At 44.6% G+C, this 24,407-nt stretch overlaps 1 protein-coding gene across 2 annotated transcripts in view; it reads left to right on the top strand.

Moving 5' to 3' along the window:
• The first annotated feature begins 9,089 nt into the window (after positions 1–9,089).
• Positions 9,090–24,407, top strand: part of LOC110495798 (voltage-gated inwardly rectifying potassium channel KCNH7) — a 70,892-nt gene continuing 55,574 nt past the window's right edge. The window contains exons 1-2 of one of the 2 annotated variants that reach the window (XM_090208080.1): positions 9,090–9,595; positions 10,304–10,534. In XM_090208080.1, the coding sequence (XP_090064206.1) occupies positions 9,520–9,595; positions 10,304–10,534 (307 nt within the window). In that variant the 5' untranslated portion in view covers positions 9,090–9,519. The remainder of the gene's footprint in view (positions 9,596–10,303; positions 10,535–24,407) is intronic. The other variant, XM_036952248.2, reaches the window with a different exon arrangement.

A 24,407-nucleotide genomic window follows, 5' to 3' on the forward strand; every position in this document is an offset into this window, starting at 1 on the left:
AGCTGAGCCTATGCAGCTGGGAGGTATCCGCATCTCGACTAAGGAGAGGGAACGGAGAATCACCAACCGCCTCTGTCTCTATTGCGGTTCTGCTGGTCATTTTGTCACTTCATGTCCAGTAAAAGCCAGAGCTCATCAGTAAGCGGAGGGCTACTGGTGAGCGCTACTACTCCTGTCTCTCCTTCAAGATCCTGCACTACCTTGTCGGTCCATCTACGCTGGACCGGTTCGTCAGCTTCCTGCAGTGCCTTAATAGACTCTGGGGCGGAGGGCTGTTTTATGGACGAGACCTGGGCTCGGGAACATGACATTCCTCTCAGACAGTTAAGGGAGTCCACGGCCTTGTTCGCCCTGGATGGTAGTCCTCTCCCCAGGATTCAGCGTGAGACGCTACCTTTAACCCTCACTGTTTCTGGTAATCATAGCGAAACCATTTCTTTTTTAATTTTTCGTTCACCTTTTACACCTGTTGTTTTGGGCCATCCCTGGCTAGTTTGTCATAATCCTTCCATTAATTGGTCTAGTAATTCTATCCTCTCCTGGAACGTCTCTTGTCATGTGAAATGTTTAATGTCTGCTATCCCTCCTGTTTCCTCTGTCTCTTCTTCACAGGAGGAGCCTGGTGATTTGACAGGGGTGCCGGAGGAATATCACGATCTGCGCACGGTGTTCAGTCGGTCCAGGGCCACCTCTCTTCCTCCACACCGGTCGTATGATTGTAGTATTGATCTCCTTCCGGGAACCACTCCCCCCCGGGGTAGACTATACTCTCTGTCGGCTCCCGAACGTAAGGCTCTCGAGGATTATTTGTCTGTAGCTCTTGACGCCGGTACCATAGTCCCCTCCTCCTCTCCCGCCGGAGCGGGGTTTTTTTTTTGTCAAGAAGAAGGACGGGTCTCTGCGCCCCTGCATAGATTATCGAGGGCTGAATGACATAACAGTGAAGAATCGTTATCCGCTTCCTCTTATGTCTTCAGCCTTCGAGATCCTGCAGGGAGCCAGGTTTTTCACTAAGTTGGACCTTCGTAACGCTTACCATCTCGTGCGCATCAGGGAGGGGGACGAGTGGAAGACGGCGTTTAACACTCCGTTAGGGCACTTTGAATACCGGGTTCTTCCTTTCGGCCTCGCTAACGCTCCAGCTGTCTTTCAGGCATTAGTCAATGATGTCCTGAGAGACACGCTGAACATCTTTGTTTTCGTTTACCTTGACGATATCCTGATTTTTTCACCGTCACTCCAGATTCATGTTCAGCACGTTCGACGTGTCCTCCAGCGCCTTTTAGAGAATTGTCTTTTTGTGAAGGCTGAGAAGTGCACTTTTCATGCCTCCTCCGTCACATTTCTCGGTTCTGTTATTTCCGCTGAAGGCATTAAGATGGATCCCGCTAAGGTCCAAGCTGTCATTGATTGGCCCGCCCCTAAGTCACGCGTCGAGCTGCAGCGCTTTCTCGGCTTCGCAAACTTCTATCGTCGTTTCATCCGTAATTTCGGTCAGGTGGCAGCTCCTCTCACAGCCCTTACTTCTGTCAAGACGTGCTTTAAGTGGTCCGTTTCCGCCCAGGGAGCTTTTGATCTCCTCAAGAATCGTTTTACATCCGCTCCTATCCTTGTTACACCTGACGTCTCTAGACAGTTCGTTGTCGAGGTTGACGCGTCAGAGGTGGGCGTGGGAGCCATTCTTTCTCAGCGCTCCCTCTCTGACGACAAGGTCCACCCATGCGCGTATTTTTCTCATCGCCTGTCGCCGTCGGAACGTAACTATGATGTGGGAAACCGCGAACTGCTCGCCATCCGGTTAGCCCTAGGCGAATGGCGACAGTGGTTGGAGGGGGCGACCGTTCCTTTTGTCGTTTGGACTGACCATAGGAACCTTGAGTACATCCGTTCTGCCAAACGACTTAATGCGCGTCAGGCGCGTTGGGCGCTGTTTTTCGCTCGTTTCGAGTTCGTGATTTCTTATCGTCCGGGCTCTAAGAACACCAAGCCTGATGCTTTATCTCGTCTCTTCAGTTCTTCAGTAGCCTCCACTGACCCCGAGGGGATTCTCCCTGAGGGGCGTGTTGTCGGGTTGACTGTCTGGGGAATTGAGAGGCAGGTAAAGCAAGCGCTCACTCACACTCCGTCGCCGCGCGCTTGTCCTAGGAACCTTCTTTTCGTTCCCGTTCCTACTCGTCTGGCCGTTCTTCAGTGGGCTCACTCTGCCAAGTTAGCCGGCCACCCTGGCGTTCGGGGTACGCTTGCTTCCATTCGCCAGCGTTTTTGGTGGCCCACCCGGGAGCATGACACGCGTCGTTTCGTGGCTGCTTGTTCGGTCTGCGCGCAGACTAAGTCCGGTAACTCCCCTCCTGCCGGCCGTCTCAGGCCGCTTCCTATTCCCTCTCGACCGTGGTCTCACATCGCCTTAGATTTTGTCACCGGACTGCCTTCGTCAGCGGGGAAGACTGTTATTCTTACGGTTGTCGATAGGTTCTCTAAGGCGGCTCATTTCATTCCCCTTGCTAAGCTTCCTTCTGCTAAAGAGACGGCACAAATCATCATCGAGAATGTTTTCAGAATTCATGGCCTTCCGTCAGACGTCGTTTCGGACAGAGGTCCGCAATTCACGTCTCAATTTTGGAGGGAGTTTTGCCGTTTGATTGGGGCTTCCGTCAGTCTCTCTTCCGGCTTTCACCCCCAGTCTAACGGTCAAGCAGAACGGGCCAATCAGACTATTGGTCGCATCTTACGCAGTCTTTCTTTTCGCAACCCTGCGTCTTGGTCAGAACAGCTCCCCTGGGCAGAATACGCCCACAACTCGCTTCCTTCGTCTGCGACCGGGCTATCTCCTTTTCAGAGTAGCCTCGGGTACCAGCCTCCGCTGTTCTCATCTCAGTTCGCTGAGTCCAGCGTCCCCTCCGCTCAGGCTTTTGTCCAACGTTGCGAGCGCACCTGGAAGAGGGTCAGGTCTGCACTTTGCCGTTATAGGACGCAGACTGTGAGGGCTGCTAATAAGCGTAGAACTAAGAGTCCTAGATATTGTCGCGGTCAGAGAGTTTGGCTCTCCACTCAGAACCTTCCCCTTAAGACGGCTTCTCGCAAGTTGACCCCGCGGTTCATTGGTCCGTTCCGTATTTCTCGGGTCATTAATCCTGTCGCAGTTCGACTTCTTCTTCCGCCATACCTTCGTCGCGTCCACCCGGTCTTCCATGTCTCCTGTATCAAGCCCGTTCTTCGCGCCCCCGCTCGTCTTCCCCCCCCCCCCCCATCCTTGTCGAGGGCGCACCCATCTACAGGGTCCGTAGGATTTTGGACATGCGTCCTCGGGGCCGTGGTCACCAGTACCTCGTAGATTGGGAGGGGTACGGTCCTGAGGAGAGGAGTTGGGTTCCCTCTCGGGACGTGCTGGACCGTGCGCTGATCGAGGATTTCCTCCGTTGCCGCCAGGTTTCCTCCTCGAGTGCGCCAGGAGGCGCTCGGTGAGTGGGGGGGTACTGTCATGTATTGTCATGTTGTGTCTTTCTGTCCTTTCCTTTCACCCTGTCTCCCTCTGCTGGTCGTACTAGGTTACCGTTTCTGTCCCTCTTTCCCCCAGCTGTTCCTTGTCTTCTCTGACTACCTCATTCACCCCTTTTCCCACCTGTTCCCTTTTTCCCTCTGATTAGGTCCCTATATCTCTCTCTGTTTCTGCTCCTGTCTTTGTCGGATTCTTGTTTGTGTGTCTCATGCCTGAACCAGACTATCATCGTGTTTGCTGCAACCTTGTCCTGTCCTGTCGGAATCTACCTGTCCATCTGAGCCCACGTGTGTTCATCATTAAAGAAACTCTGTTTGTTAATTCGCTTTTGGGTCCTCATTCACGCACCTGACATTATAATCAAGACATGGGTGGAATAAGTCATGTTTATCTTGAACAAATATAAAAGAAACAAGGTTTTCATCTCTATTTATGTTCATTCATACTGAACAAATTGGAAGGACAAACTTTACATACAGTATTTTCGGGAAATGGTAAATGAGCCCCATTGAACACAAATTAAGGCCGGTCCATACACCACATGAGGGACAGAATTTTACTGTGTGTGTGTGTTTTGCAAATGTATTTCTTGCACTTGATGCACGTTCACTGTTTCTTCCTGTCCTTCTTGTGTCCACACACATCACAGCACTTCTACCGGCTGCAATCTAGAAATGATGAAAACACTTAGTTCAGGAATTTTACTAACATCTCACTCACTCACTCACTCACTCACTCACTCACTCACATATATAGTTACAGCAGGCCAAGGTAGGGGAGTCAGTCAAGCCCACATGCAACAGCATCACTCACACTTACTCTCGGTATTGGTGTTGTTGGTTCTGTGGGTTGGACGGATGGGCGGATGGGGCATCGCACCAGCATCCTCCTCCTGAATCCTCCTCATGATGGCTGCAGAAGCTGGGGTCCTTGGGATATGTTGCCTGCTCTGGATTTGAGGTCTTACCAATGCCTTCACCAGCTCCTCGAGAAAGAGCAATCTCCTCTGGAGTTTCCCTCTGTTCCAATCTGGGTTCAACGCCATCCAGATGACAAACGTGTTGAATGCCAAGATGTCCAAGATGTTGAAGAATTTCACAAGTGGCCAGCGTAGGGTTCTTATTTTGCAGCTGTAGCCAGTCACCAGCTTGTCTAAATTGTCCACTCCTCCTTTTGTGGCATTGTAATCCATCATGATTTCTGTTTTTTGATGTTCCTGGACACAGATTCTCCCATCCCTATGCAGCGTACTTATGGGTACCACATTTTTGCCTTTCTTTGGCATGTAGGACACTAGAGACGTGTCGGCCTTGAACACAAACTTAGAGGAATTGATAGGCCTGTTCCATGTATTCAACAGCTGAGGTGGGAGCTCTGGCTTGTTTTTTCGTACTGTTCCTACCATCGTCAGCTTCCTCTTGACGAGCTCCTGTCCCCGCTTGTGCAAAGTAAAAAAGTGATTGCATGTGATGTTGTGGCCACGGAGTCCCTGTGTCACGTCCAGGACAACCCGCATCCCTTGGTTCTTCTCAGTGGCTCCTCCACCTGGCTTCCCTGTATACACTTGCATGTTCCACACATATGATGAAGCAGACCAGATCTTGATTCCATATTTGACGGGTTTAGATGGTATGTACTGCCTGAAGGGGCAGCGGCCCTTAAATGGCATAAGCTGCTCATCAGCAGTAACGTTGGCCCCAGGGTTGTAAAAACAGGGGAAGGCGGTCCACCCACTTTTCCCACACTGACCTGATTGCAGCTAGCTTGTCTCTCTGCCGCCGAGCTGGTCTGGTGTCTCGGTTATCAAAGAGGATAACCCTGAAAATAATGTGGAAGTTTTACAGAGACATTGTTGCACGGGAAAAGTTCTCTCCCAGTTTCTGCATCTCACAGGGATTCTGTGGATTTCCCATTGGATCTGAAAACACCAGCCAGGATAAGAACCCCAAAGTATGCATGTTTGGTCCATCTCCTTCCATCTCTCTCCAAACACACGCCTTGCCTCCATATTAGTGCAGTCCATAATGCTTTTCTGGATGGTGTCTGGGATGAACAATTCAAAAGAAGACTTTATGTCCTGCACAAGAGTAACCACCATCTGCGTCGACCCTGGTTGCATCCTTATCACATTGGCAGCCATGCGGGGTGACTCATTCCTTGGGCAAGACAGTTTAAACCATTTTTGACATACATATTTCTCCTCCTGCAGGCTGCTGATGAGCTGGTTGCTGACGGGCTGGTCCTGGGGCTGGCTGAATGAACCAAGTCTCAGGTTGAAAAAATAATGAATTGTATTGTTTTTTATTTTAGTAAACATTGAAAATGGGTTCCACAGACCCAAACACCACACAAGGGTTAAGAGCGTGAATTGGAAAAAAATTCTGTCCTGCTAAGCATTCAAATTGTAACAAGTACTTTTGGGTGTCAGGGTAAATGTATGGTATAGAAAATTCATTCTTTTCTTTAGGAATGTGGTGAAGAAAAAGTAAAAGTTTTCAAAAATATAAATAGTAAAGTAAAGTACAGACACCCCAAAAAACGTGGTACAAAATTAGTACTTTCAAGTATTTTTACTTAAGTACTTTACACCACTGCCAACTAATAACCTAATCACCGATCAAGCAACATTATGAACTAAACGTTCAAATCCTGTTGCTGCAGGATTATTTGCTGGTCAAATTAAAATCCTACATCTGTATATGCAGCGTAAGCCTTTTCTTCCCATGATTAGTATGTCGGAAATATTGAACAAATATTTTGTGACATTGTGTAAAACAAGCTAATCATGAAAAACTTAGAATTACAAAAGATCATCTCTACTCATCTCTTTTTAACCACTCCCTCCCTTTTTTCCCGTTCCATCGCCCTTTCTATTTCTCCACATAAATAATGCACTGTGGGTATTTGTGTGAATGGAACACAGCCTCTATCTCTCCTTTTAATCCTCCCTCCCTCCCTCCCTCCCTCCCTCCCTCCCTCCCTCCCTCCCTCCCTCCCTATCTCATTCGAACATATTCAGCCACTGCCCTCTCTCTCTGCATTTCACTCATGAATGAGTCGAACGTGACTCCTGAGAGAAGGATTACACCAAGCTGTGTTTATTTTTAATAAATACTGTAACAGCTATCATGGACATGAGTCAGGGGGAAATGTCTCTCAGAATTGTAGCTAGCTACACGTCTTTTACTTTTGCCCAGAGAAATCATTTTGTGGGTAATTTCAGTAAGCACTATCTGCCGTCACAGCTGCAGCCTACGGGTCTCTCACATCCAGATAAGATGGAGAGAAACTGTTCCCAGGCTTATTGTCTTGCTGGTGATTTAGGGTAGGTGACAGTAGAACACATTCTTGTTGGTCCACTTCATGTATAGTCGTAGGGTTCACTGCAGCTTTCAATACATGGAAATAACCTCTCGATGTGAACTATATTTCCCACATCCACGTGTCTGAACAGATAGCAAAAATAATCAACAACATACAGTATGCAGACTGCCATTTCATTGAAGTAGAATGCTAGGATTCAGACACCTTTTGTCTGTTTTTGCTGCTTCTTACAATGTTTTTGGCATGCGTCTGATAGCAGGAAGCTCAGATGTTATGGTGTTTCATTCAGATTGTTGTCGGAAAGGACTATTTGTTCTTATACACACTCCAATCTGGTTCTCTGTCTCCTGTTTCATCCAGTGAATGCTGTGACAGATTGTGTGGCGGTGCCAAAACAGTGCCAGTCTAATCAGTGAGTTGGGTGTGTGAAATGAGCACAGTTCATAAAAGGCTGTCACACCGACCCTTAATGTGATTCAGACTGTGGGGAAGTCATGCCAATTTTCAGCAATTTGTGTGTGTGTGTGTGTGTGTGTGTGTGTGTGTGTGTGTGTGTGTGTGTGTGTGTGTGTGTGTGTGTGTGTGTGTGTGTGTGTGTGTGTTTGTGTGTGTGTGTGTGTGTGTGTGTGTGTGTGTGTGTGTGTGTGTGTGTGTGTGTGTGTGTGTGTTTGTGTGTGTGTGTGTGTGTGTGTGTGTGTGTGTGTGTGTGTGTGTGTGATATAGTAACCTATGACTAAGTAGTTTGGATGTAGTGAACTACTTTTTCAAATGAACTTCAGTTAAGTAAACGTAGGTTTGCAAATATACCCGTAATTTACCAACGTTACCGGAAATGTACTTAATTTTGGTAATTAACAGGTAATCTATTGTAACTTTAGTAATTTATACTTTTACAAATGAATACTAAATGTACAGCAGGGATGCTGTAATATGTTTTACAGTCGGGAAAATTGTTCTGTCAAATATATTTCAGCATCGCTTCTAAAAAGCAAAATTACAGTATTGAGCTGGCAACTCTGGTGCCAGTATAATGCTGTAGATTTACAGTGAAATTCTCCCTGGAATCTAAATGTAAAAAAAACCAATACGTTTGCACATAAAATACATTTATTCAAATTAGTAACAATATTAAAAACAATGAGCAATACAATTGACAATAGAAGTAACAAATCAAATCAAATCAACGTGTATTTGTCACGCGCGCCGAATACAACAGGTGTAGTAGACCTTACAGTGAAATGCTTATTTACGGGCTCTAACCAACAGTGAAAAAGTTAACACATATGGTTACATAAGAAAACATGCAGTTTTCAAAGTTGTCTATCAGTAAAGATACTTATAAACAAGTCAAGGTGCAGCACCAAACCGGCATGTGATACAAATATTATTCCACTTCACCACAGCTAAGAAGATATTTACTAAAATAGTCTGAGCGTCACGTGTGTCACCCGACAGCATGAGGTTGTCGTCTGAAACTAAAACGTTGAATCTACAGTAGCTATAAGCTTTTACTGTGAAGAAATACAGTATGTTAGAGTCATTTTTTACAGGAGGCTTCAAATAACAGTTAATAACAGTATGTTTCTGCATTTTACCCATAAAGCAGTGCAATCTACAACATTAACGCAGTAAAACACAGGTGCCGCATTTGACTGTGCATTCTACAGTGTTTTGCTGTTGAAATGACAGACAAGTCTTACAGTGTAAAGAGACAAATCGGAATGACTGCTCCGTATGGTAATCATTGAGAGACGCAAAGGTTCTAAATCCTGACTTCGCCTGCTTTGTGCGCCTTAGTATCTTCCCCTGCCGCCTGGCTATTGTATTGTTTTCTCAGTGGACCAGATGGATGGTGAGGTTGTGCTGAGATTCTGAGACAGATGTTTTAAGAGGGAGCTTGTGCGTGTGTGTCCTTCTAAAAAGGAGTTTTGTTACAACTTCAGCACCATGGACAGGGAACCACATCTACAACGTTTTCCCCCTCTTTGTAACTTGATAGAATCATTAGTGCTTGTAGCCTGTTTCCATTGATTCATTTGTGGAACTGTATATTTCTCTGTATCTGATAAACAACTACAGTATGTCTAAAATTCATGCAGTCATTGTATGCATTATATGCATTGGCAATTACAGGCATGCCACAGTCAACGTGAGACATAAACCCACGTGTTTTCCATGGGTCAATGTAAAAATAGACGATACAGCTTTATTGCCCTGGCCTGGCGTCACCCGTAGCCTCTTCTCAACGCATGGATATATTATTTCCTCCACAGCCTTGATCGCGAGGTGCACGAGCTGAGCGCTGCCTGAGCGGGGTAACGTCACTGTCGGTGGCACCGCGGGCATCAGTCCATTCTCCACAACAGCAGCAGTAGCAGCGAGCGCAACGCTATAGAGCGGCGGCAGGGTCCCTCACATGATCATTTTGAAATGTTGGAGAAACTACGCTGTACAACAACCTTTTACTCCAGAGTCAATGCTGTCGAAGTGCACTTTGAAGGCGTCAAAATGCGCCTTAGCCGGACCATATTTTTGTTGAAGTAAGGAAAGGTCGGAAGAGGGGGAGATTTCCTAAGGATGAGTATAGACAACGGGGAGACATTCAGGCTTTAGCGGTTGGAGCCACTAGAACTTGAGTCTCAGGAGAAAGGTGCGTTCCTACTTGGACAGCGGCATCTTTCTTATTTTTGGCAATAATCATGCCTGTTCGGAGAGGTCATGTTGCGCCACAAAACACCTTTTTGGGGATAATTATAAAGAAATTTGAGGGACAAAGTGAGTATTATCTTTGTGTTTTCACAATAATGTATCTTTAAATTCATAATATTCATAATGGTAGGAAAATGTATATTCCTTGCTTGCACACGTACAAAATAAAGGAAGTTAATATTTTTGATCTGACAATTGGTACTTCGACAACATTTTTTTGGAACAATCAGTAAGAGTAGAGCTAATAGTGTTGCGCTTGTGATACTTTAGAAGTGGGAGAGTTGTGGGTAAAATAATTTAAATATGGGATATCATTGAGCATTATCTAAGGTACTTCGAAGTAGCAACCACTTATGTTTCTCCACAAGATTACATGGCAATAAGTAGTATCCAAATAACATACATATAACCTTTTTCAAATACTCCCACATTTGAAATGGTTATGGTCAGGTGGTTATGTGCCAGTTATTCAATGTGGATCTCTCTGTTTTATAGTATGGCTATGGCATGAACATTAATCAAGAGGAATGAAGCACACACCTCCATTAACAAATGCTGAAGCAATGCACCCTTAGCCATGATAGGACTGAAAGAGAAATGTTTAATGGATCATCTGTATATTTTTGAGTGATTTATAATACAGTGTATATTTGATTCTGTATATGAAGCATCATGCAGAGTGGTATTATATCACATACCTCTGATGCTACCATGAATGTGTTAACCATCCCATTCTTCCCCACTATGATCATACACCCTTCTATACCTTCACAGATAAGAAATTCATTATAGCCAATGCCCGGGTTCAGAACTGCGCCATCATCTACTGCAACGATGGCTTCTGTGAGATGACCGGCTTCTCGCGGGCGGATGTGATGCAGAGGCCGTGCACCTGTGACTTCCTCCACGGAGAGTTCACCAACAGGCATGCCATCGCCCAGGTAGCCCAGGCTCTGATGGGGTCTGAGGAGCGCAAGGTGGAGATCACCTACCACCGCAAGGATGGTGAGTACGGACCACAGAGTCCTCCCCGCTGGGGCTTGTTGCTCATGCATTTCTGTTTATATGACAAAATTGAAGCAGAATATGGGTCAGTGAATGGTGACAGAATAATGCAGGAGAGACAGGAAATGGAATGGGCTTGGCTTGACAAGGGACTTTTCTGAAGTAAACACGTCAGCAGGTCATTTGTGTTGAACAAAAACACGGACAGATGTGTATGTTTGACATCTCGTTTATTGCCACTCAGATAGAGGGTTTTTTTTGTCTAGAGCTTTTGAAGTAGAAAAACTCAGTATCTATTTGTGAAGACAATTGCATCTCCATACACTTGAATAGGAAATTGAATATTGCACAAACCTAGAAACAAAAATAAATTGGTCAAATCCATTGCCTCTTGGCTAAATACATAAAAAGGTGACATATAATTGAATGAGTCGTGTGGTTTAAGCCGCTTCTGAATTTTCCATGGAGATTATATGAGTTGGCATGACAGCTGCTATTGTTTTGATGGGTCACATGCTTAGCGAGTGGCAGAGTGAAAGTTTAAACCACCTCTCCCATATCCAATAACCAGGGTCACCCAGGGTGCATTGCTGTGCCCTCTAACGATGAGATTCCTTCCTGTCCAGATGACTAAGCTTGTAGCGGTTGCGTCATGGTCAAGGTGTATGTAATCACTGGCCTAGCTGACATTTCCACCTACAAGGGCTGAACGGTTTTATAAGAGCTGGTTGAAGCCGGGTTAAAGTTGGTGACTGGTCATGAAACGTGGGTTGCTGTGTGCTGACACGACATTTACACCTTGTTAAAGAAATCCTGGAGAGAACCCTGCATGTGGATAGGGGGATGTGGACAGGTAGGGTGGAGGACAGAGGTATAAAGGTGAAGAAAGAGAGGACGACGTTGAGGGAACTAGGATTTGTACTGTTACTAAGCCAGGACATAGTCTGGGGGTCTGATAAAGTGATCTAGGTATAGAGGTGTGGATGAACACATGGGTTGTGATGTGGCCATGGCAATAAACACCTCATTACCACAAATTCATATCAGTGCTCCAAAGCCTCCGAATGGACCAACTCTGCAGTGTGTTTTTTTCCAACATAGGAGAGACCTCACAGGCATCGATCGCTTAATGAGGACACAAATACCTTCATGTTGCATTGATCTTCAAACCTGCCGTGTTGGGAGAATGAATCAATAGTGTCTGTCCTGCTATCTTTCACTGGTCAGGCCAGCCCCTAGAGATGGGATGAAGGGATGAAAAGAAAGATTGGAGAGGTAGAGGAAGAGGGGTCCTAATTATCGTTGCTGGAGCTGTAAGGCTCTAATTACCTCAGTGTCTAAACTTCCTGACTCCGTAAGTTGCGTTCCAAAGGGCACCCTTTTCCCTATATAGTGCACTCCTTTTGACCAGGACCCATAGGGCTGTGCTGAAAAGTAGTACACAAGTAGGGAATATGGTGCTATTTGTGACTCAGACCATGAGCCGTCTAGGGAGGGACCTCTCATAACACAGACAGGATTTTCACCTCCTGATAACAATTGATTTGATCATAGGCGTTGCATTATAAAATACTCATATTGTGGGTTTAAGTGTGTTAAAACAACATGACTGGTATGCACATCAGGGGCATAGGCATGGGTGGGCCTGGGTGGAAATCCGATTTCTCTCTGATATTGTGTTGCAGAGAGAGATGTGATTGTGGCGTGGGTGATTGGTCATTTGGTTGGATTCTCCCATGGACCACTTGGAGCCTGTAGGCCAATCTCCTCCAATTTACAGTAATCCCCTGACCCGTGGTCCTGACATCCAGTCTCTGTCCTTTACAAACTGTGAAGGATTTTCTTGCCTCAGCAGAATTTTGTCAGGCAGATTAATCTATTATGAGTTGACATCTTGTCCTTTTGGGGAACCTTTGGTGTTCCTTTTCTAGCTTGGTTCTGCTATAAAGTTACAGCACAAAGTTCTCCTCGAACTGTTTCCTGTGCTTACATCAGACATTGGGCATTGCGTTGTCCTTTAGTAAGTGAGGTATGCCTCTCGCTCGGAACTGCTGTGCATTCAAGGATCCAAAATGGCTGCTTACCTCGCGTCCTACAACATAGAGGTGCCAAGTGTGATGCAATGTGGCAATGATCTTAACGCCATCTGCATTCTACTATCAACCTCGACTTCTTTCAAATGTGCAATCAAAAGTGGTACATTTCAGTTGGCACATTTCAGTTGGCACATTTCAGTTGGCACATTTCAGTTGGCACATTTCAGTTGCCTATTTCAGTTGTCTTTCAGTTCGCTGCTGTCCCTCTGCGTGTCCTGAATACTACAACAACAGAAACACTTAAGGCCATGCAGGTGGCTTGTTCCTTTGGAGACGGAACAAGACAATCTTATTGTAATCACTATACATCATGTAGTGCGTGTGTGTGTGTGTGTGTCTGTGGTGACATCATTCGTTCCGATTCGGTCCCTTTTTGAAAAATGTAATCAAGAGGAAACCAGAGCTTGATGCCTCTGTGCTGCGATGGGATCCATTTACAGTCTTCACATTCATCCGTGTTTCAGATTGGTCTGATGAACGCTCACAGTAGAGTTCTCTTCTGTTCTCCTTCTCTGTCTCTCACTCTGCCGAAGTAGTGTAATGACAGTCGTGAAATTCTGTCACAGAACAACATCCTGTTTTTACAAATGCTTCATCTAAACCTATCCTATTACACGCAGACTATTCTATTGAATCGAATGCCAGTTCAGTTGAATGTAGTCGGTGTTCTGTGTGTGTGTGTGTGGTCTGTGTGGAGGCACCACTATAATACATCATTTCTCAATTTGAATTTCTCACCGTATTCATATATTCAAATGGAATAATCAAACAGCTTTAACCTCTATTACACAGAGCAGACTGTGGGGATTGGGTGAGTAGAGAAACTCATACATGCTGTGTGGCCAATCACCATCTCTCACGCATAAACATCATGACCTGCATCCCAAATTACTCCTTATTCCTCATTTAGTGCACTGCTTTTGACGAGGGCCCATAGGGTTTATTGGGCCCATATTTTTATTGCGTGCTGGGCAGGTCACGAGGGTAACACACATGAGGGTAAGTCAACATTCCAGACCAGAGGGTCAGACATGCCCAAACACAAACACATTAGGTAAACAGAGAGGGAGAGGACAGATGAGTTGGTGACTGTAGAATTTCAGGGTTTTACATACCTGATTCAACACACACTCTTACTCTCTCTGTTTCTCTCTCACCATGCTCTCTCTGTCTGTCTGTCTGTCTGTCTGTCTGTGTCTGTCTCTCTCTCTCTCACCATGCTCTCTCTGACCATGCTCTCTCTCTCTCTCTCTGCTCTCTCTGTAGAATTTCAGGGTTTTGCATACCTGATTCAACACACACTCTCACTTTTACTCTCTCTCACCATGCTCTCTTTCTATGTCTGTCTGTCTGTCTGCCTGTCTGTCTGTCTGTCTCTCTCTCTCTCACCATGCTCTCTCTGACCATGCTCTCTCTCTCTCTCTGCTCTCTCTGTAGAATTTCAGGGTTTTGCATACCTGATTCAACACACACTCTCACTTTTACTCTCTCTCACCATGCTCTCTTTCTATGTCTGTCTGTCTGTCTGTCTGTCTGTCTCACCATGCTCTCTCTCTCTCTCTCTCTCTCTCTCTCTCTCTCTCTCTCTCTCTCTCTCTCTCTCTCTCTCTCTCTCTCTCTCTCACTGTGGTATTTCACCCAGGAGATACAGTATATGGGAGTTAATCTCTCTATCTCTCTCTATCTCTCTCTGTTGCGCTGTCTGTCTAGATCTGTAGGTGCCACAATAATGACTCATTCCAATCAGTGGCATTTAAAAAAAAAACATTACATTGACTACCCCATGAAACATAGTATTTCTGGATTTCTGAGTAAATCTGCCATTAGTCTCATCCTTCACACTTGAGAAATATAACTCTGTCCCTCTATCCCTGTGTGTGTGTGTGTGTGTGTGTGTTGCCGTGCGCGTGTGTGTTGCCGTGCACGTATGTGTGCGCGCGTGTGTGTGTGTGCGTACGTGCGTGTGTGTGTTGCCGTGCGCATATGCGTGCGCGTGTGTGTGTGTGTGTACCTGTGCACTCGTGTGTGTGTGTGTGTGTGTGTGTGTGTGTGTGTGTGTGTGTGTGTGTGCGCGCGTGTGCATGTTTTAATGTCCAATCTGTTTAGTTATTGTCTTTCTTCAGTTTTGTTAGGTACTTATAATATCAGTGAGACAGTACTTTGCATTCATTGGCTACATTAAAGTCCCTATCATTCACTCTGGGTTTCCGCCATAGGCATTGAACACATCTAACTAGCATGAAGCGAAGCTCTCTGTCACCATTGGAATGACAAAGCACCAACCTGCAGTAGTATGCAAAGTGATGATATGTGCATAAAGCCATCTATTGAACTGAATGACTTTCGAGAGCAGAGAGTGGGATGTCATTTTTATGTGGATTTGCTGTGCAAACAAGATAATCTCTCTACAGTATGGCCTGTAGTCAAATCTGCTATATTAGGTTCCACAGTCTCACGGAATCAGGAGAGAAGACTGAGGTAATGTCACCAACAGTGCATATGCTACTGAGGCAAAAGAGATTGAAAGAGAAAGAAAGAGGGGGAAGAAAGAGGAGGAAGAAAGATGGACAGAGAAGGAGAAAGGGAGGGAGAAGGAGAGAGAGGGAGAAAGGAAAGAGGGAGGGAGGGATCAAAATAGAGGGAGATAGGGAGAAAGAGATACAGTGAGTGGGAGGGAGGAGAATTCAGGTGCTGGATATTTCCATCACGGGGACACCCTCTTGAATTTAATTCAAGCTCATCTGAGCAGCCTGTCTCAATTATAGATGAGCCTGGCACCATCTATCTGTCTGTCTCTCTCTCTCGCTCTCACTCTCTCTCGCTCTCTCTCTGTCTGTCTCTCCCTCTCTTTTCCCCATCTTTCTCTTGCTCTCTGTTTCTCTCTCTCTCCCTCTCTTTTCCCCATCTTTCTCTGTCTCTCCCCTCTCTCCATCTCTCTCTAGCTTTCTCTCCCACTCTACCCCCCCCCTCTCCCACGAGTCCAGCCAAGTCCTGGAGGTATCCTCTTCTACTGCAGTGTGTTCACAGTGGGACTCAGTCTCACTTTAGTACAGTATATGCGTATCGATGACAACAGGGCCCCGCTGCAACTCTAAAGGTCATTGATACACTACATGATGTACACCTGCTTGTCGAACATCTCATTCCAAAATCATGGGAATTAGTATGGAGTTGGTCCCCCATTTGCTGCTATAACAGCCTCCACTCTTCTGGGAAGGCTTTGCACTAGATGTTGGAACATTGATGAGGGACTTGATTCCATTCAGCCACAAGAGCATTAGTGAGGTCGGGCACTGATGTTGGGCAATTAGGCCTGGCTCGCAGTCGGCATTCCAATTCATCCAAAAGGTGTTTGATGGGGTTGAGGTCAGGGCTCTGTGCAGACCATTCAAGTTCTTCTGCACAAATCTTGACAAATCATTTCTGTATGGAGCTCACTTTGTGCACGGGCGTATTGTCATGCTTGAAACAGGAAAGGGCCTTTGCCAAACTGTTGGCACAAAGTTGGAAGCACAGAATCTAGAATGTCATTGTATGCTGTAGCGTTAAGATTTGCCTTCACTGGAACTAAGGGGCCTAACCCGAACCATGAAAAACAGCCCCATACCATTATTCATCCTCCACCAAACTTTACAGTTGACATATATCAATTTGGTCAGGTAGCGTTATCCTGCAATCCACCAAACCCAGATTTGTCTGTCAGACTACCAGATGGTGAAGCGTGATTCATCACTCCAGAGAACGCGTTTCCACTGCTCCAGAGTCCAATACTGACGAGCTTTACACCACTCCAGCCGTCGCTTGGCATTGCATATGGTGAAGCTCCCCACGAACAGTTATTGTGCTGACTTTGCTTCCAGAGGCAGTTTAGAACTCAGTAGTGAGTGTTGCAACCGAGGACAGATGATTTTTACGCGCTGTGCGCTTCAGCACTCGGTGGTCCTGTTCTGTGAGCTTGTGTGGCCTACCACTTTGCGGCTGAGCCGTTGTTGCTCCTCAACGTTTCCACTTCACAATAATAGCACTTACAGTTTACTGGGGCAGCTCTAGCAGGGCAGGAATTTGATGAACTGACTTTTTGGAAAGGTGACATCCCATGATGGTGCCACGTTGAAAGTCACTGAGCTCTTCAGTAAGGCCATTCGACTGCCAATGTTTGTCTATGGAGATTGCATGGCGGCGTCCTCAATTTTATACACCTGTCAGCAACGGGTGTGGCTGAAATAGCCAAATCCACTAATTTGAAGGGGTGTCCACGTACTTTTGTATATATTGCGTACAATATGACAGGGATGAATAGCTGTGTTGTTGTGGATAGGTTTTCATTGTGCACCAGTTCGATTTGCACTACTGTCAAAGTTCATGACGTCCTAGCCTGTTGGTAGGTGTGTCGGAGAGATGGCAGCTTGCATGTTGAAGCAATAAGCAAACTCTTGCATTGGTTGGTTATGTATGACAATACATTGTGTGAAACAGAACAAATATAAGCACTCCCTACATTGGGTGTAGAATGAAACAGTAAACTCATTTATTTCAGGCTACTTCATTTGGTAAAAAATTTCCGCTGCGTCTTCGCATGACCATTTGGAAATCAGTTTCAGTTCACAATAAACACCTCTCTTGCCAAATGTGTCCCTCCCCCTACTCATGTACCCCTAAAACAGAGATTGTTTTAGTCACAGAGTTACCGCATAGTGTTGTCATAGCAACAGATGGAGGATGGAACCAGCCGACATGTATTATCTTGTTCTCTTCTCTAATCTATCATGACATGTCTGCACCAGCACCTGAAGCACTGGAGCTCACTGTAGCCATGACGATTGTCAATTCCATTCTCATGAGATGGGCAGATTGCTGAGTCGTGCTGTTTGTGCAGTTCAAGGGATTATGAGATGTTCAATGAGATGTTTTGTCAAAGGAAGTTCATTCTGTTAATTGTCATTAGTGCCCTAGTTGTGATACTTGATATGCCTAAGACTTAGCCATAGGGTAGCCTACATACTGTAGGGCCTTGCCCATATAAGACACTATATACAGATGTAGGATCTTAATTTGCAGGAAGCAGGAAGTTAATCCAGCTGCAACGTGAAATGTGAATTATTATGTGGATTCTAATTAATGGAAATTTTTGTAGGGGTTGATAAATTTTTTGGTTTTCAAAGTGGAAATGACAAACTTTAAATGTATTTTTTAACCAAAACTACACTAGAAGAACGCTATCCTGCAACAGGGTGATCAAATTAAGATCTTACATCTGTAGACACTCCTATATTTTATCTCCACACATGTCACCCGTGGGGAACCATGGGTATCTGACCCGATGCAGAACTCTACCCTAAGGGATGCCATGCCTGGTTGAGTATGGATGAAAGTAGAGCAGGGTGTTCAGGCTTTGAAAACACCTGAATCAACGAATGAGATCCTTGTTGATTTGTTGTATTTGTAAAACAGGTGTGTTACTTCTGAACAGGAACAACATCTATGTATTGCTTTGACTGACTGACTGACTGACTTGATGGCATTACAACAGCCTCCAAACAGCAAACAAAGTAGCCAACCAGGCAGGCGGTATTCTTCACCCTTCCCTCTCCTACTCTCTCTTCCCACCCTCCCCCCTCTTTTCTCTCCTCCTATTTTCCCTCCATCCTCTCCCCATATGGCTACAGTCCTAGAGGCTACCTTATCCAGATCCTTGCAGTGCACCAGATCCCTGCAAAACAACATCCAGCCCAGCTAGCTACCGTCAAAGAAGATCAGCCAAACAACATATTGGCAGGGATAAGAAACATATTTGATAGGTTATACACTCTCCATTTCGATATATATTCTACATATGGAAATCAATATTTCCAAATGAGCTTAGATATCTCCTCTTAGGGTTGTCAGTGCAACACATATAGGCGTAGGTGTACACTTTATTGAAACAATTGTGATTCTGTGGCCATTATTATCTAGCGTAATGGACTTTCACCCCTGATCCCTTCACTTGTATGATTCATGGATTTACATGTGTGAACAGTCTATCTGTGAATGAACAGTCATTCACGATTTCATTCGCTACTACTGGTGACTGTTGATTGTGTTGGTCCAATCATGGTTGTTTGTGTATTGTGTATTGAATGAGGCTGATACTTCTACAGTTCGTTGATAAATTGATGGGATCCTTTGATGGGTTTCAAGTTTTCGAGAGATTTATTGAATTAAAGTGAGAGTAATCACAAAATCACAAAATGTTTCTTGAGATTGTTTGATATAAAAGTTATTTTCAATGCATTTAAAGATTGAAGATAGTGGATGAGTCTGAGCTAGTTCTGGTTACTCCCTCTCTCTTTCCGTTCACTCCTATTTAGGGCTCCAAAGCTACCGGTAATTTACCAAAGTTACCGGAATCTTCAGTAATTTTGGTAATTAACAGAAAATATATGGCAATCTATCGTAACTTTGGCAATTTATACTTGAGAATGTATTCATATAGTATTCATTTGTTATATCTGTGTCCATATTGTCCATGATTTTCCAGTAGACAGACCATATGGTTCAAGAGAAAATAGACTTAAAATGAAAAACCTTTATTGAACTAGGCAAGTCAGTTAAAGAACAAATTCTTATTTACAATGAAGGCCTGCCAAAAGGAAAAAGACCTCCTGCGGGGACAGGGGCTGGAATTACAAATAAAAATGGCCTTCGGGGCAGTCTGGCAGAGTTGCAAAGAAAAAGCCATATCTCAGACTGGCCAATAAAAATAAAAGATTAAGATGGGCAAAAGAACACAAACACTGGACAGAGGAACTCTGCCTAGAAGGCCAGTATCCCGGAGTTGCCTCTTCACTGTTGACGTTGAGACTGGTGTTTTACGGGTACTATTTAATGAAGCTGCCAGTTGAGGACTGTTTCTCAAACTAGACACTAATGTACTTGTCCTCTTGCTCAGTTGTGAACTGGGGCCACCCACTCCTCTTTCTATTCTGGTTAGAGCCAGTTTGCGCTGTTCTGTGAAGGGAGTAGTACACAGTGTTGTACAGGATCTTCAGTTTCTTGGCAATTTCTCACATGGAATAGCCTTCATTTCTCAGAACAAGAATAGACTGATGAGTTTCAGAAGAAAGTCTTTGTTTCTGGCCATTTTGAGCCTGTAATCGAACCCACAAATGCTGATACTCCAGATACTCAACTAGTCTAATGGAGGACAGTGTTATTGCTTCTTTAATCAGAACAACAGTTTTCAACTGTGCTAACATAATTGCAAAAGTGTTTTCTAATGATCAATTAGCCATTTAAAATGATGAACTATACAAAAAATGATTAGCTAACGCAACGTGCCATTGGATCACAGGAGTGATGGTTACTGATAATGGGCCTCTGTACGCCTATCTAGATTCAACCGTTTCCAGCTACAATTGTCATTTACAACAACATTAACAATGTCTACACTGTATTTCTGATCAATTTGATGTTATTTTAATTGACAAAAAATTTGCTTTTCTTTCAGAAAACAAGGAAATGTCTAAGTGACCCCAAACTTTTGAACGGTAGTGTATATATCTACGGTAGTGTGTATATATACAGGTGAAGTCGGAAGTTTACATATACCTTAGGCAACTACATTTAAACTCAGTTTTTCACAATTCCTGTCATTTAATCCTAGTGTCACGCGGGACTAGGTGGGTGAGGAAGGAATCGGGCGCAGAGAGTTCCACTGGGAAAAGGTGCTCTTTAATATGGCACAAAAATAAACAAGCCCAAAATACAGGGACAGTAAATGTGACTACCCAAAACACAGGGTGCCAAGTCCAGAAATATAAACACCTCTACCTAACGCACACACGTAACACAAAAACAATCCCGCACAAAACAAGGGCGGGTACACGTACTTTAAATAAGGAAGTGTGACGACCCTCCCACTCTGTCTGCCGTATTCTCTCTTTGTTCTTGTTTCCTTATTAGGATGCCGGTGGGCGGAGTTGGGAGGGTCGTCAGCTACATGGGAAACACCTGGGCCAGGTGTGTCCCAGGATAAATAGACCTCTTCCACATTCATGGAAGAGACTCTCTCCATGCAAACACATAGTTTTTGTTGTGTTTCTTGGTGGCCTTTTGGTTGTTTGCTTTGGCATCTTTCAACACCCTGCATTATCACATTATTTAATAAATATATATTTTGTTACTCCTTATCTCCACATTGTCTCCCTTTTGTTACGGGCTTTGAGCCGGTTCGTGACATCCCGGATGAGCCCCCACTTGTCACGAGCTGGCTCAAAGCCATTAACAAAAGGGAGTGTGTTGTTTAAGTGAGTGTAAGTGAGTGTTTTGCATGCATGAATGTCCCTCCTGCAGCAAAGCAACCTCACAACATGATACTGCCACAACTGCGCTTCAAGGTTGGGATGGTGTTCTTCGGCTTGCAAGCCTCCCCCTTTTTCCTCCATTGGTCATTATGGCCAAACAGTTCTATTTTTGTTTCATCAGACCAGAGGACATTTCTCCAAAAAGTACAATCTTTGTCCTCATGTGCAGTTGCAAACCAGCTTTTTTATAGCAGTTTTGGAGCAGTGGCTTCTTCCTTGTTTCAGGTTATGTCGATATAGGACTCGTTTTACAGTGGATATAGACACTTTTATATCTGTTTCCTCCAGCATCTTCACAAGGTCCTTTGCTGGTGTTCTGGGACTGATTTGCACTTTGCGCACCAACGTACGTTCATCTCTAGGAGGCAGAACGCGTCTCCTTCCTGAGCGGTATGATGGCTGCGTTGTCCCATGGTGTTTATACTTGCATACTATTGTTTGTACAGATGAACGTGGTACCTTCAGGGGTTTGGAAATTGCTCTCAAGAATGAACCAGACTTGTGGAGGTCTACAATTGTATTTCTGAGGTCTTGGCTGATTTCTTTTGATTTTCCCATAATTTCAAGCAAAGAGGCACTGAGTTTGAAGGTAGGCCTTGAAATACATCCACAGGTATACCTCCAATTGACTCAAATGATGTCAATTATCCTATCAGAAGCTTCTAAAGCCATGACAGCATTGACTGGAATTTTCCAAGCTGTTTAAAGGCACAGTCAACTTAGTGTATGTAAACTTCTGACCCACTGGAATTGTGATACAGTGAATTATGAGTTAAATAATCTGTCTGTAAACAATTGTTGGAAAAATTACTTGTGTCACGCACAAAGTAGATATATTGTAAATGTAAACAAACACTGTATAGCCTCTTAACATGGTTAAAACAATAATTTTGATATCATGGATGGTCAGTCCTTGCACCCATAGTTCTGTCTATTAACCTGAGAGTGGTTACATTTCTCCAGGCCCATCCTTCAGTTTTTTTTGCCAAAACAGAGGTGGGGAGTCATTTGGTTATTGTTTCATCTGTGGATTTGCCCTTTAAACAGCTGCATGCAATCAAGATATCAAGGTGTCACCAAAAAAAAGGTCAACAACAGACCTAAAGCAAATGCAGCATGTGGCATTCATTTTCACATGTAAATAGCCCTCGGTAGTGCTCAAAGCAGCCCACTCCATGAGCGCAGCATTTATTCTTCAACTCAAATCAATAAGCCCAGTCAGTCCTCCTTGACAACAAAATCATAAACCGAGTAAGGCTGGCTAATTAGTCCTTAGTTTTGGAGTCATGCTCAGGTAAAAAAATATGTGGCTAATCTATACTGACATATTTCCAAGTCCTATTATTGAAGATCAAGGGGTATAACATTTATTGGAATGACTGGAATTCTAATAGACTTTTGTTTTTAATGTAAAGATATAATGTTAATCATATGTAGTACAGTAGAAAGTGATGGGTTAGAAGAAGCCCTCATAACCAACCCATAAATGAAAATGTAACATCCATATATGGCCAGCGGTGTAAACAGTAACATTGATTTATCGCAATAGATGTGGCTCAATTGGTAACACACATGTGTGTCTTCTTCTGATGCCTCTTAAGGGGAAAGTAATCTAAAAGTAACTGAATGTAATCAGACTACGTTACTGAGTTTGGGTAATCCAAAAGTTACATTGCCGATTACAATTTTGAACAGGTAACTATAACGGATTACATTTAGAAGGTAACTTACCCAACCCTGGGCTCGCCTCCCAGGAACTCACCAGCCCATTACTAATGCTAAATGCCAAGCTGGCATCCACACTTTAGCCCAGCCCAAGGACTGCCTTTGACGGAGATTGAATCAGCCAACCCTCCAATGCCATAAGAGAACGCCCCGGGCACCCCGACCTATTTCGTTACTTGATCATTTCTGCCATTCTTCTCAATTAGAGTTGACGCCCAGATTATCAAAGCACATTTGCATTGGCAAAACGCTGACATTTACTGCTTGCTATTTCTCCTCACTTCTGTCCATTTGAATCTGCGTCAAGCGTTGCTCTCTAAAAGGAAGGCTATGGGCTGTATGATAACCTTGTTTCGGTGCTCGAGACTCAAAACGTGGACTAAAGACATGGACAAGTGCGGGTATTCGGACACGGCCATAGACTCTCCCTACTTGAAAGTTTGGACTCGGGCAAACGGTGAAGAAGTGACATTGAATGAAAAAGATGCTGCATGTGTTAGGTACAAGCAGCTAGCTGCCAACACATTTCAGCAGGTGTCCTCTACATTTCAACATCGGTGAAATACTGAAATGAGCATGTAGTATGTCGAAGCCTACTCAAGTGTAAATCATCCTCTTTGGTAAGACGATGGTAGATTATGCAACGCCAATGTAGCGCCAGCATATGTCTAGTCGGATTTTGTCTGGAGTGTCATGATGTATACACTGAGCATACCCAGACATTGGGAACACCTTCCTAATATTGAGTTGCTGGCCCATGTTGACTCCAATGCTTCCCACAATTGTGTCAAGTTGGCTGGATGCCCTTTGGGTGGTGGACCATTCTTGATACACACAGGAAACTGTTGAGTGTGAAAAACACAGCAGCGTTGCAGTTCTTGACAAAACCGGTGTGCCTGGCTACCTACTACCATACACCATTCAAAGGAACTTCAATCTTTTGTCTTACCTATTCCCCTGCTGAATGGCACACACACACAATCCATGTCTTAACTGTCTCAAGGCTTAAAAGTCCTTCTTTAACCTGTCTCCTCCCCTTCATCTCCACTGGTTGAAGTGGATTTAACAAGTGACATCAATGAGGGATCGTAGCTTTCGCCTGGATTCACCTGGTCAGTCTATGTCATGTTTTGTATACACTGTATTTCTAGCTCCACTCAGAGCTCGGCTCTTTCTAGAACCCACTGAGCCTTCAATCACTCTCCGTTGTTTTCTTGACGAGTCGGCCATTTGCGATCGCAGGGACACTGTATGGTGCTGAATGCATCCAACAGACGAACAAAATCAAAAGTAGCACCACCTCATCAATCCATTCCGGACATGGACAGGGTCGTATTCACCAGGCACCAAATGAAAGCAAAATGGACTGAAACAGGGAGCAACTACTTGAACCGTTGTGCATTAACAAATACAAACCAGAGCAAGGACACAGAGCTGCATGGGAGGGGCCCGCCTAATGGAGTTAGAACGTGGGAAACCCTGGGTTAGAGTAGCGCTTTCCCTTCCCTCCAGGATCAGTTTCTCTCCGCTCTTTGTGTTTTTAAATGTCCCCTGGAGGGAGGATTACATTTCTGGAGCCTCCATGCTGCCTGTTAGAAAAAGACTGGGCTGCTTGAGTGTCTCTCTCTCTCTGAAGGTGGGCGGAAAGCGTCTAGTCGACCATTAAGGAAGCTTTGACAATTTGAAAGAGAGAAAGGGAAAACATGC

Source organism: Oncorhynchus mykiss, chromosome 18, assembly GCF_057628025.1.
Source record: "Oncorhynchus mykiss isolate SJ-2025 chromosome 18, ASM5762802v1, whole genome shotgun sequence".
NCBI lineage: Eukaryota > Metazoa > Chordata > Actinopteri > Salmoniformes > Salmonidae > Oncorhynchus > Oncorhynchus mykiss.